The sequence below is a fragment of the Ruditapes philippinarum genome, unplaced genomic scaffold, assembly GCF_026571515.1.
Source record: "Ruditapes philippinarum isolate M1 unplaced genomic scaffold, ASM2657151v2 ctg45_1_1_1_1, whole genome shotgun sequence".
In the NCBI taxonomy this organism is placed as follows: Eukaryota; Metazoa; Mollusca; class Bivalvia; order Venerida; family Veneridae; genus Ruditapes; species Ruditapes philippinarum.
Genome location: NW_026854907.1, coordinates 98,034 through 111,744, shown reverse-complemented (window position 1 = coordinate 111,744; position 13,711 = coordinate 98,034). Strand labels below are relative to the sequence as shown.

Below are 13,711 nucleotides of genomic sequence, written 5' to 3'. Positions count from 1 at the left end.
TATACGTAACTTTTACAAAATAGTAATTAGGATATACTGTAGTTTTGTAAGGAATGGTAAGTGCTTGATTAGAATAAAATGCTTGTATTTCAAGGAAAGTTAGGTTACCTCATTTCAGTAATCATGTATTGTATATTTGTCTGGTACTTTTGTTTTGATACTTATAACCACTGTTTTAAACTGGAGCTAGCCTCAAGTTTCTAAAACTGGAAGCTGAGAACCAATACATGTTTAGTTTAATTGTATTTGATAGATCAAATGTGATTATAAGGTTTAAGATAATTTAAATATGTAAAAAGTTTCGAGTTCATGTGTAAAAGGATAGTTCATGTGTAAAAGGATAGATCTGCAATTGTTTCACTGTCAGCGCTTATGTAATTAACCTATAACTCGCCCCCAACACCACCCCACTCCAAGGTAAAAGAAAAACATGCACATTAACCAATCAAATCAGCAACTTTCTTAATCTGATTTTAATGTCACAGTGCTGAAAATGTAAGATGATGTATACTCTAGAAGTGTGAAACAGAAGTTACAAGTATCAAACAGAACATTTACCTGTACATTGTTGTATGATTTTATTGCTAAAAAAGTAAATGGCTTTTAATGGACAAAATAAATGATAAAACTGAAGCTGTTGTTGTTGTTGTTGTTGTTTTCCTGCTGTTGCTGCTGCTTCCTTATTAGAGCTATGATTGAAGAAGTATACTGAGAACTAGTCAAGTTAGGTCTTCAACCTTTATATACATTAGTATCTTGTCAAGTTAATGCCAGTCTTTTACCAGTGATATGCTTGTCTTTTAATCTGTTTATGGACGATTAGCTGGTGTAGAATAATTTAAATTGTAAATCCTTCTGGCAGCCCAGCTTGGTATCTTATGGGTTATGTAAAGTGAACATATTCTCTCATACAAAAGGTATTTGCACTGAGTTTCGATAAATTTGGAAACCACAAAAACTTAATCAATTAATTAATCGAACTAGCTCACGTTCTTAAACGTTATAATATAAGATGTAACTGGTTGCGTATTTAATACATTTCATTTATAAATGCTCACTTGTTTGTGAGCAATTGACTAAGTATTGAATAGAAAATGGCTAAAATTGTCCCGAAAGGTCCATTCATTTAGTTTGTCCTCTGTGTACAGGTTTTACTGTTGATGGCAAATGTGTAAATTTTAATTTAAATGCTTGACTTTTATTACACATGGACGACAACAACCAAAAGGTAAGACTATATTTTTTCTGCGTGTTGTAAATCGAGATAAAGCATACTTTACCTAACGAAAAGCAGATGTGATAGTGAGGGTAATTCTGATAGTTGCAGCCGACCATCACGAGGAATGTTGCATTTTGGGTATTTTCATGGCAGATGATTGCTGCGCTCTAATTAACACAAGGATATATCGGATAAAACACTACACCGATTTTCCGAAGGTAAACAAACATTTTTATACCTTTCTGTCTTATTATTATTTTGGATTTTTTGCACCAAAAAGCATACATTAGTTTAATCAGTCTTAGTGTATATTATTTGTTTTTTCCCCTGATTTGTCTTCCTACTTGAAATCGTTAGGCACTTTTCGCATATTTTCTATAAAAAAAGTCGCCTCTCAACTTTTAATTACATGACCGGGATGCACTAAATGTGTAGTATGAATAAAGATAGTATAATTTAGTTTGTTAATTAGAGTATCATATTTTCTTTATCATAAATCATTTATTTGAGAATTTGAACATGTGTTCACTCCACCGATATATATTTTCATCATATAGAATATTCCCCACGGGAGATATTTCTGATATATTTATGTCATTTTCCGGTATAATGAAATAAATAACACATTGTTGACGGGGTTATAGTGGAACTTATTGTACTAAGAGTTCATAGATACAGTACTATTTCAGTTGAGATACAGTATTATTTCAGTTGAGATACAGACAGTACTCTCTTAGTTGAGATACATTACTACCGATATTTTAGATGAGATACACTACTATTTTAGTTGAGAAACAAAATGATTTTAGTTGCAATACAGTACTACCGATATTTTAGTTGAGATACAGTACTCCAATATTTTAGTTGAAATACAGCACTATTTTAGTTGAGATACAGTGATATTTTAGTTGAAATGCAGTACTATTTTAGTTGAGATACAGTGATATTTTAGTTGAAATGCAGTACTATTTTAGTTCGAGATACAGTGATATTTTAGTTGAAATGCAGTACTATTTTAGTTGAGATACAATACTAGTTTAGTTGAGACACAGTACTATTTTAGTTGAGATACATTATCATTTTAGTTAAGATACAGCACTCAGAATATTTTTATGCTGTCAAAAGGGGACATAATTATATGTTTTATTATTGTCATATTGGATTAAGTGCTTATGTGTAATGATGATCATCTGAAGAAAAGGCGTTTAATGTGAAATAATTTGTCATAATGGTAGCAAAATGTTAAAAGTGGTATTTTGTTCCATACAAAATACTAAATCACGATAACTGCACTACATGCCAAAATGCAAAAGGCGCAAAATACGACTTAGCTAATGACCAATCAGTAACTTTTTTGGAAACTATAACGGGACACCAAAAATTTAAAAAAACAACAGCTTTTGAAAAATAATTGAGGCTAAAAGGGGGGGGGGGGGATTTAGAGCTTGAAAACTAAATTGTGAGAGTTCAGAAAAAAAAATCAACCATTGCCCATTTTCACAAACACTTATGTCGACTATTTATGCGTGAAGCTTCACATATTCGTGACTAGAAATAAATGTACATTGTGAACTAAATGTAAAAATAAACCATTAATTCAATGCTGCATAAGTAGGGCTACATATCTTAATAGGTTGTTGATATGAATATTATTCTACCCGGTCAGTACAGTGGTCAAATGTTACCTTGGCCAAACCTCGAGTCGTGGCAGTGCACGAGGACCGGAACTTCCGAGGCACTGCGATGGCTGAATGTTCCGGCGTTGAGATAGCAGCTGCATCATGAATTTACTTGTTATATACTAATAATTGTGATATTATTTATTTATTTATTTTATTTATTTATTTATTTATTTTGTATAGTATTATGAAAACGGCTACAACATCTCAGATCATATATTATGTAACAAAATTACTTATAATACAGCCTTTATAATTTTATATTACGAGTAAAAATGAGTTGTCTGTAAGAATATGAGTGTCATCAGCGAGGGGACATAATTATTGTAGTTAATTTCTGCAAAGGCAAATGAAGTTTACTAGGGCCCTAGCAACCAATCTCGAGTTCTTTACAATAATTCTCTATCTTTTACTTTACGAACTGATTAATGTGTTAAAGGAACTCCACTGAGGTCCAAAGGCCTAAAACATAAAAATTGAAAACCTTACTTAGATCAAATGGAAAAGTCTGCATGGATAATAAAGAATTATACTCAGAACTAATTTGATTTATGTGCGATTTATTTGCCCGGCTTTGAGTGAAAAGCATTGCAACGCTTTTCGTTGGTGCAATAAGATTATTCTGGGAAAACGGTGCGAAGGAATAGCCTGAAATTTTTCACACAAATTATTGGTATAGACCTTTATCAGTTGGTACGGGAATCTTGGAAAAATATTGTCAGTCCATTCATGTAAAATATTTCCCTTTAAATCCCTTTAACGCATATTTGAAAATATAGTGTAGTCCCTTTAACGGTTATCCGAAAATACCATATAGTAAGTAACATAATCACTTCAAAGTAGTTCAAATAGTTTCCTGTTAGCATATATACATGGTGCAGTCCTGAACTTACTTTTATGTAGTTTAACGATAACCTCGGTACAATTTATGCACCAAAATGTTATACATAACACTACTAAATGTCACTGTGACAATTTCAAATTCTGTTTCAATATCACATCATCTTGTCAAATCATACAATAAACTGAATTGTTGATTTTAATATTTGGTGAATTCATGTTGTTTTACTTTTTGATTTTTTTTTTAGCTTTTTTTTTGTAAGGAAACGTTTAATGAACGTACATATAATTTTATTTTGTTTACTATAAAATCGCTGAACTGGTTTTATGACAACTATTTGACTGACTTTTGATATCTATATTTGTGAAATTATATAGTCCGTTATGATAAGTGAAGTTTAATGCGAGAAAGAAAAAAATGAAAACATAAAATATGAAAGTCTTACATAAATCAAGTGAAGTACTTAATATTGAAAAAATCTGCAAATTGTGACTCAGAATTAATTTGAAAATTGATTTTTTTGTGCATGGATTGACAGTTGTAACGCTTTTCGATTCTGGGTCATTTTGAACAATAAAACATGATGATTCGGTAAAAACGGACCGAGGGTATGATCTGAAGATTTGCACATAATTTATTTGTCCATATCTACATCATATCCTACCCAAATTGGGAAAATATTTCTAGTCCAGTCATGTTAACAAAACTTCAGTGAAGTCCCTTTAATACTTATGACATATATGTTGCGATTTTTATCACTTGACTTCCGAAAGATAGCTAGTAATAATAATTCATTTTCTTGTTCGGAGATAGATAAGTGTGTTTTGTATCTGTCTGTGAAAATTGATGAGCTAAGAACTTTGTTGATCACAGATGTTGATTTTTACGACACAATTCCTTACTAAATAATTATTCAAAACATTGTAAGTTGAATTTTTTTACTTTTTCTTCAGCTACAGCAGTTGTTATCCGTAATCATATAAAGTTTATCATCGAAACTTATTAGAAAACATAGTGCATTTGATTATCTTATGTTTTGTCGAGCACTTTTCATTTATAGTTTAAAATAAAATCATTGCATAGATTTGAAATTGCGTTAATTCTCATTTTGTGAAAGCTTTTATATTTTCGCTGTCTTATGATAGTTTTCTAAAAGATACTTATAAGAGCTTACATAGCTTATTGGTAGTAAGTAGATTCATAGTGATTTAGTATTTTGTATGGAAGTCAAAATAAAAATATTTCTTTGTTTACATTTTGGTACTTTTTTGACAAATAGTTTCACATTCAGCGCTTCTTTCTTCAAGTGATAATGATCAAAAATGCTCTTAAACCATTATTTGAATGTTATAAAACTCTTTTTTGCATTTCTAAAGAATGGAGGAAAAATATTTGTTTCTGAGGTCTAATGTGCCTTTAATGCAAGCTTTTACAATTCAACTTGAATCATTTTTTGGCAATCAGAGGTAGTTGCGTTTCTTCTCAGTTACAATATTACTAAACCTTTCTAGAACTTGGTATTATTTCTACTCATTAAATACATATATACTTACAGTTGCTTTAGACATTCTTGGTGACGTCATGGATTTATCAGCAAAAGAGTGGGAAAAGTATGGAAAACCGGAGCATTCTCACGTATATAAACAAATTGCTACTGTAATGCACAAAGGAATTAAACCGGAAGAAGTTGCAAAGTTCTACGACACGTGGGCAGATGGCAGGGAATACGAAAACGTAGGGTTTTATATAACAATATACTGTCACAAATAAGATGACAATGTTTGTAAGTAGTATTATGCAAGGGATGCGTGCAAGTGTTTTTTCTGTGTAGGTTGCATTCGTTCTTTATTACTTTTTGTTCATGTCCATGTTAATTTTGTAGCGTGAATCAAACTAGTAAATTTGCTGGACCATTGCTGCTGAACCGTAGTGTTTGCTTGCGGCAGCTCTGGAGTTACATTTGTGCGTAATATCTAAGTAATTCAATGTCTTGTTTGCGCATCAAAATTCGTATTCATTTATTTTATTAAAAAAAAAAAAAAAAAGATAATGAATACATGCATTATTATAACCTCTCCGTAGTTTGTCGTTTACTGTAGCAATCACTGTGTATTACTAGCGTTCCAACCAGAAGCCTCTGTAGATTTGTATATTTGCCGTAATTTGTTTTGTAGCTTGAACATTGTTTATGTCTTGTTTTATTAAGATTTTGTTTTGTTTCCCCTTTACGTAGGAGCTACCTGAAGATGTATATAACGCTCCAATAGTGACGGCAGCGGAAGCTGCTGGAGGACTAACGGATGACCAAAAAGCCACAGCAAAAGTGTTTGATGTCGCTGCAGGGACGGGAATGTGCGCTGTGCAGGTATGTACATCGTTTTCTTGAGAGAAAAAACACACAACTACGTCAACTGAGTATATGATGATACATATGCAATTAAACATATTTGAATAAACGTTTGTACAGACTTTTGGTAAAAAAGTAAACAACATATATTTTATCACTGTTATACATGTAATAAATCAACTTTTTATGTCCCGTCATTTTCGTAGTAGAAAGCTGTTCGCTACATAACCATTTTGATATGCAAACGTTATTTTAACAGTTTAATACACTGTATTGTTTCGTCTATATTCTAATAGAGAATAATAAATGATTTTACAAATTTCATAAAAAAATTATGATATATATTTAATCATTTATTATGTTTTCACAATGCACGTGTTATAGTTAAAGCTGCACGGGTTCCAGCATATTGATGCTCTAGATCCGTCACAAGGAATGTTAGATAAAGCCAAAGAGAAAGATCTGTACGAGAGGTATATTTGTGACTTCATGACAGACAAACATTTAGACATACCAGAAAGTAAGTGTTACATGTACATATTTTAGTTGTACTTTCACATGCACTGTGCTTATTTTCACTCATTGTGACTTTCCATCTTTTACTTAAATAGTAAACTTACCAGGACTTCTCTGAGATTTTTCGACATGAAGGGAGTTTAGGCTTTGTCCGTCCGTCCGTCCGTTTGAACGTCCGTCCGTAGCGTGGATTTTTCTCTCAACATTATCATACTACATGCAGTGTAACTTAGACATCCTAAGCAGTTATTCTTGGTTTATTCCCAGTATTTCAGAATTAATGACCCCTACATTGATTCGATTCATTAAAAATGTCTGCCATAAGCCGTTTGGATTCTTTTTAAATATTTTGACCAGCATATTGAAAAGTGCTCTTTATCTCTTTAAAGTTTAGTATTGTAAACATGGTTATTGCCCCTGAACTGACAGATTATATAGAAAACTATTACTTAAAACATGCTCGTGAGTTTAAATAAAGTATGTAAAAGTGATATAACAATATATTATATTGTAGCTGCGTGTGTGACGTTTTGTTCCAGTTTTACTGTTGTCTGATTCCCGGTACATTGTGTAAGGGGAAGTAACTCAAGTCTTTATTTACTGAAGATATGAATTTTATTCGAATTTGCTTGTTAATTTTCAGATACATATGATGTACTCACAGTAAGTGCTGGGTTTGGAGAGGGTCATCTACCTTGTTCTTCACTGCATGAGATGGTCCGTGTAGTTAAACCAGGTAGGACTCGAGCTACAATAGGAACATCTCGGCTATCATGAATAATAACAGACATTTGACGGACAGGGCCGAGAAGATGCGATTAGCTCGAGCTTGAGCTCATGCGCAATAAAAGCCATAGTTAACGTTACTATTCTTGTAATGGCTAAACAGTAATATTCAAAACAAAATTATTTTGTGTGGGATATATAAAATATTCGCGGAACGATTTAGCTTCTTTATTTAGACATTATATGTATTATATCCATAAAATAACTTGGTCATCATGATTATCAGCAATTATCACATGACGAAAAAATGTGGTCCCACTCGGTTTCATATACTTTTTTCTTGACAGAGACACCCACGGTTTTATTCTACCAGTTACGTTAGTATTTTACTATTAAATGTTCCTACATGACCTTGAACATGGAAAAAATGTAGAAAAAACATAGTTAGCAACTTCTACACAGCTTATTTATGACGAAAGTCGTAAATAAAATATTTTCATGAAATCAATTTTGAACTACATTTTCTTATCTTGACCCAAGCTATAAAATAAACTTTTAACAGATTAAGAGAATTTGTGTGTCAGGTCACATAAAATAATACAGGTTGAATACGTGTGTGTTGAGACTACAATTAAATGAATTTAAAGGGACTCCACTGTGGTTTTTGGACATGACGGGACTGGAAATATTTCTCCGAGTTTTATGTACTGTACCATTTGATGTATGACTGCACCAATAACTTGTGTGCGAATGTCCAGAGCATTCACTGACCCTTTCTTATTGTGCAAAACGACTAAATGATAGAGTAGAATTGCAATTATTTTTACTCAAATCAAGCAATAATTCGCATAAAATTGATAGTCAAGTTTCTGTGTATATTTATTATTTCAATATTTTTATTATATTTTGCAGATTTTTCCGTAAAAAGTGCTTGGCTTTATCTATGAAAAACATTTTTTTTCTTCAATTTTATGCTGTTTGAATTTTTGACCTCATAGGAGCCCCTTTAATATTCAGAAGTTTGCATTTGTAACTTTTATAACGATTGAAAGAGAAGTTTTCATCGCAAACAGCTGTTGTATAAATATTTGATGATTTTTAAAAGAATCGCATTAGACTAAAGGTGACTGAAAGGTGAAAAAAAATGTGTACATGTAAATTGAGATCGTGTTTGCTTGGGTTTTTTAATGTAATAATAATTCCACATTTGCTTGGGTATTGCATCTTCCTAAAATGTGCCCGAACTTAGCATAGCAATAACACTTTATTGGCATATATGTACGGCTTATATAAAAAATATTTTCATCACCGCTTTGCGTTCGAGTCCTATAGGGACTTTGTATTGTTTCATGTGAGGCAGCTATTCATCTAGCATACGGAAGGTCCGTCGTTCTACTTGGATCCCCGACTGTGCCTAAAATAATGAGAGTGGGCACCTACCTGAAGTATTCTCCACTTTTATCAAGAAGTACGTACAGTACCTACCGTTTGCCGTTCACTCACGTCGCCCAATTTATAGCAATCTGAATATGGACTGGTTGCAACCTTATACCAATAAAGTCGTACCATGCATAATTTATAGAAGAGTGTACAATCGAAAATCAAGACATCAGTTGAATACGACCACGGAAGTCGTACTCAGGACCCCAGATGTCGTTGTTTTCAACGGTTGTCTTAATTTTCGATTGTACTGTGTATAGATTTCTTAATATGTCATAAATGTGAAAAAAGGTTTCGTAAATCAAATTTTCTAATTTTTGAACAGACAAATTAATGCGGATCATATAACTCTATTTTGTATAAATTAAATAAATTTCATTTGTAAGGTTGATTATACATGAAAACCATCCAAAATTTTGGCATAAATTTTGTAGGGTACGTGTTCTCTGCAAGTCCTTAAAATCAAGAACTTGCCGAAACAAATCTTCTGATATATTCATATATTGCAGGAGGTCGTATTGTTTTGGTGACTCGGGAACAGCACTTATACACAGTGGCGGAGTACAAAGACAGACTCGAACCTCTGATGGACAGACTTGAGGCGGAAGGAAAATGGAAGAAACTAGAGCGTAAAATCTTCAAAGGATTCTTCCTCGATAAAGATGGAATCATGTGGAAATACCAAGTGTTATAAAACTCTTACGGCAATAAGGGGGATATGTATATGAAAAAAACCTGGCATCTAGTTAACGCTTTTAGGGCTGGTTCTTGTCGGATACTTGAATAAAATGATCCGAGACACCTAGGCACTTGATATTGGCACAGTTAATTGTGATTGGAATAAAATAGATGAATGGTGATTTTATTAAAACTTAATTTTTTGATGTCGTTCATCATTTTAATTGTTGGCATACAAAATTACGTCATGTATTGTATTTGCAATCGGACGACAGTTGTGTCATTGTAAAATAATTCCATTCTTGGTTGAGAGTTGTATGAATGTGTTCAGCACCTTGAATGTTACCTGTGACACTTATTATTCTTTCTTTTTTTTATAATTTTAAGCATTCATATAAATATCTTTACATTCATTGATCTTTTTATCTTATCGAAATATTACAATTACACAGTTTAAGTGATTTTATAATATGAAAAAATTCATGCTTATGAATAATCATTTGCTACTTACATTTTATTCAAATTCTCTGTAAGAACTAATAAAAAAATGAAATTGGAACAGATTTTTATTCTTCTTTATGCCCTATTGTAAGATTGAATTACAACGATCGTTGTCTGCTTTTAAATGCTTATCTTAAAATAAATGCCTTAGAAATGAATATTTTTTCTTTCTGTACAAAGATCAAACATGGATTTTATAATATTTTTATATTGGGTTTAAACAAGTATGATGCTTATCATCTGAATGTGAAGCAATTTATGATAAAAGCAGCAAAATGTAAACTCAAAGAGGCTCACATAATATAATTTTATTCAACTCGTTCAATAAATTTACTAACTTGCATTCATTCAATATCCTCTATCTGTTGATACATGTAGTATTAAGTATCATACAGACAACAAAGCATGAAATAATTATATATGGATGTTATATGTTGGTGCCTGATACATGTTTGGATATTACATATTAAAATTTCATGTATGGCTCTAGCAGATAATAAATTGTTTTGTAGAACAAAATATTATTATTATTCATCGTATTAATGATTATACTAAATCACTTACATCTAAATCAACCTTTTTTTTCAAGAAATGTTTTGTAAGAATATCCAAATGATACATTTATATTAATTTTATCAATATTTGAGATGTCTATTGAAAATGCCCATTGTAGACTTATCATTCTACTAATCGTTAATCTTAATATAATAGCTGATCTTAATGCAATTTTCTTGTAAAATCATCTTCCGCATTTTGCATCACTTCCTTATAAGAAAAGGCAAATTCTTTAAGAAAATGACCATATTTGGTTATGTAATTACAAGTAAAGGGAGAAAATGTTGTTAGGTTACAGAACAACACATATATTGAGTTAGATCCCTTGTGGGTGTTTAATACGGTGACAAACGAAAAGACGAAATTACAATGTGTGTGCCGCAATAGCCCGACCACACAGCATTTAAATATTTTATGATTCTTTTTCTTTTGTTATCTGATACCACAATTTGACTCTAGTAACACCAGACTTTGAGTAATAAATTAAAAAAGTGAAAACGCATTATGCGCATGAATGCTTTAATTGTTATTTATACATTTACTTAAATGATTTTTGTTTTTGATGCCCTTTCATAGCTTCTGAAACGTTATTCATTGCCCATGTACCTGAAACATCTTTTGTTTCTATTGCTTGGCGCAGTTTGTACAGTTATAATGATTTAGTTTTTAGTGTGGAAATCAAAGTACTATTTTGTTTATTTTTAAGACAAATAATTTCACATTCAGTGCTAATTTCTTCTTGCGGTAAGCATCTAACATGCTCATAAATCATTATTTAAACTTTATAAAACTCATGTTGGCTCTTTCTCATTATGTAAAAAATGTATTCATTGCTGAGGCATACATTCGAAAACTCGCATGATCGCTAAATTGATGTCGTGGTGACGTGTTCTTGTGGGCTGTGCTGGGATGGATATGTCTTCGCCACTTTTCGTCCTTTCCGTCAAATTTTAAAGGGGTATTGCCCATACTTTAAATAAACTCATCAGTATATGAAAAAGTGATCAAACATATTTCCTCAGATACTAGTAGTCGCGTGAATGTTACACCATGGATTTTTCCATTTATTTTTTTTGAGTATTTAAACTTTTTATTTACATGAAAAGTGTATAAATCATGATTACTTGAACGAATGAAACTTAAAACATTAACTTTGTGTCATATATTTTGAGTTTAAATTACACACATAGATATATCTCATCCAACTTAAAAATTCATTTGATCTGTTTGTGCAAAGACTTCAAAGAAAACGCCGAAATTTAATATAAATAAATGACCGCGGAAATATGACAGGGAAAAAATGTCTCCAAATCTTTGTTAACGATAATATACCGTTAATTCTTGCTCAAAATAAAATCTTTTCTTAATTCAACCCACTATTTCAAGAAGGCAATTAATGTTTCCTTATAAATGACTCGATAATGACTTTATGACTATTTTAGAACTCACTTTCTCAGTTTGCGCGCTATTTTTTGTCTCGGTTTAATCTCTGCTAATAAGAAAGCGGCAATTAAACATTTATGCTAGCACCATAGCTGCTTATGACGTCATTGGCTGTCAAAGATTCAGTCAGGATGGCGGCAATTTCTGCCAATATTTCGTCCTCAGTTCTCCGCGTTGTTATTGAAACTGGACTTTAAGCATGTAGGCTCTATTGAAAGCCAATAACCTTGTAACAAGTACGTGAGTAACTCGAGTTTGTTTATTATCATCCTAATCTGGCACAAATTGTCAATTAGGAAAAGAAAACAAAGTGTATGGTGGGCACTTCTTAATATACCTTCAACATGGTCAAAATGTGAGAAAGCATTTTAAGAAAAACACTTCCGGTAGAACTATATACGTGTTGTAACTACATGGATACAAAATCGAGAAAGATTATGTCGCTGTTGTTGTTGACGACGACGACGACGATGATGATGATGGTGATCATCATCATCATCAATACTATTACAACAAGAAAAAGAACAATATTTTTCCTAATATTAAAATGGTACACTTACTGTTCGAACAATACATGTTTGCTTCTGGAAAATTATCAATTTTCGTGATGAAATAATTTTTCGTGGGTAGTATAATCATCGAGTTTTACTTTTATATCCATCGAAATTTTATTTCGTCTTCTGTACGAATGTTTGCTTACATTATTACATTGTACTTTTTGTTTGTGCAAAAAGAGACAATCCACGAATTTAAGAACCCACGGAAAATATTTTTTTATAGAACCGAAATTCAGTACTCTGAACATCATTAGTATACAGTAGCATGATTAGGTAACATTTTGCTGAATATTTGTAGAAGGTTCAAAAATAATGGATTGGCTTTAATTGTATAAAAAATAATGGATTGGCTTGCATTGTACAAGACAATGCACGTATTCTCAGGTAGGGAAATTGATTTTGAAATTGAATTGCATTTTAGGCGCATTTTTCGCTTTAGGTTCAACGTTACTTTAAAGAGGCTCTCCATCCAGTCGAGATCTTGCCATAACTTGTATACCCATAAACACATTGGATGTACGTAGACGCATGCCAGGCAAGAAATTAAATCACGTCATTGGTAACATAAATCACATTAGAGCTGCAATAATACAATGTGTTATCAATAAGACACTGTCTAATTTCAGAATTGGCTGCTACTCCAATTGACGTTGTTAGACGTTACCTCGGGAACGACTATTGTAGTTAAGGGTCCGGACCCTGATTAATGACATTAATCTCAGGTATTTGATTGGTCAGAAACCAACACAAAATGCATATTGAACAATGAAAATCCTGTGATTCGAGACAGAACTCAGATAAAAGTTTTATAACCTAGAGGCCAGGTGACAGTTTAGCCGTCCGGTTAGCTCAATAGAGCGTTGGATTGTGAATCGGGAGACCCGGGTTGATTCCCGGAAGGTGCAGGTCACTTTCGTTGTGATCGATCCTTAAATCCTTTCTACGGTTATTCACACTGTACTTCTGCGAAGTGATCAGTTCCTTGCACAACTGAGGTAATATACTTGACAGCTTGCCCAAGAACAATGTGGCTGAACTTTGCTCTGGTAAATTCAATGTGGCTTACTGCCGTGGTCCGGAGTGAAAACTATACCAACCACGGCCAGTTAGACTTACTCGGTATTAAACGAGATAACATTCAAATATTAATTTGCAATAGTTGAAAAAAAAAATAATGTAAAAGCTACGATATTTAACTGTGGGAACACA

At 32.3% G+C, this 13,711-nt stretch overlaps 1 protein-coding gene across 1 annotated transcript; it reads left to right on the top strand.

Annotated features, from left to right (window-relative positions):
• Positions 1-1,298: 1,298 nt before the first annotated feature.
• On the top strand, positions 1,299-9,804 carry LOC132741487 (methyltransferase-like protein 27). The gene is made up of 6 exons (XM_060729661.1): positions 1,299-1,437; positions 5,295-5,473; positions 5,973-6,104; positions 6,471-6,606; positions 7,246-7,338; positions 9,278-9,804. Exons 2-6 carry the CDS (start codon positions 5,321-5,323, stop codon positions 9,460-9,462), a joined length of 699 nt encoding a protein of 232 aa, XP_060585644.1. The 5' UTR covers positions 1,299-1,437; positions 5,295-5,320; the 3' UTR covers positions 9,463-9,804.
• Positions 9,805-13,711: the final 3,907 nt, after the last annotated feature.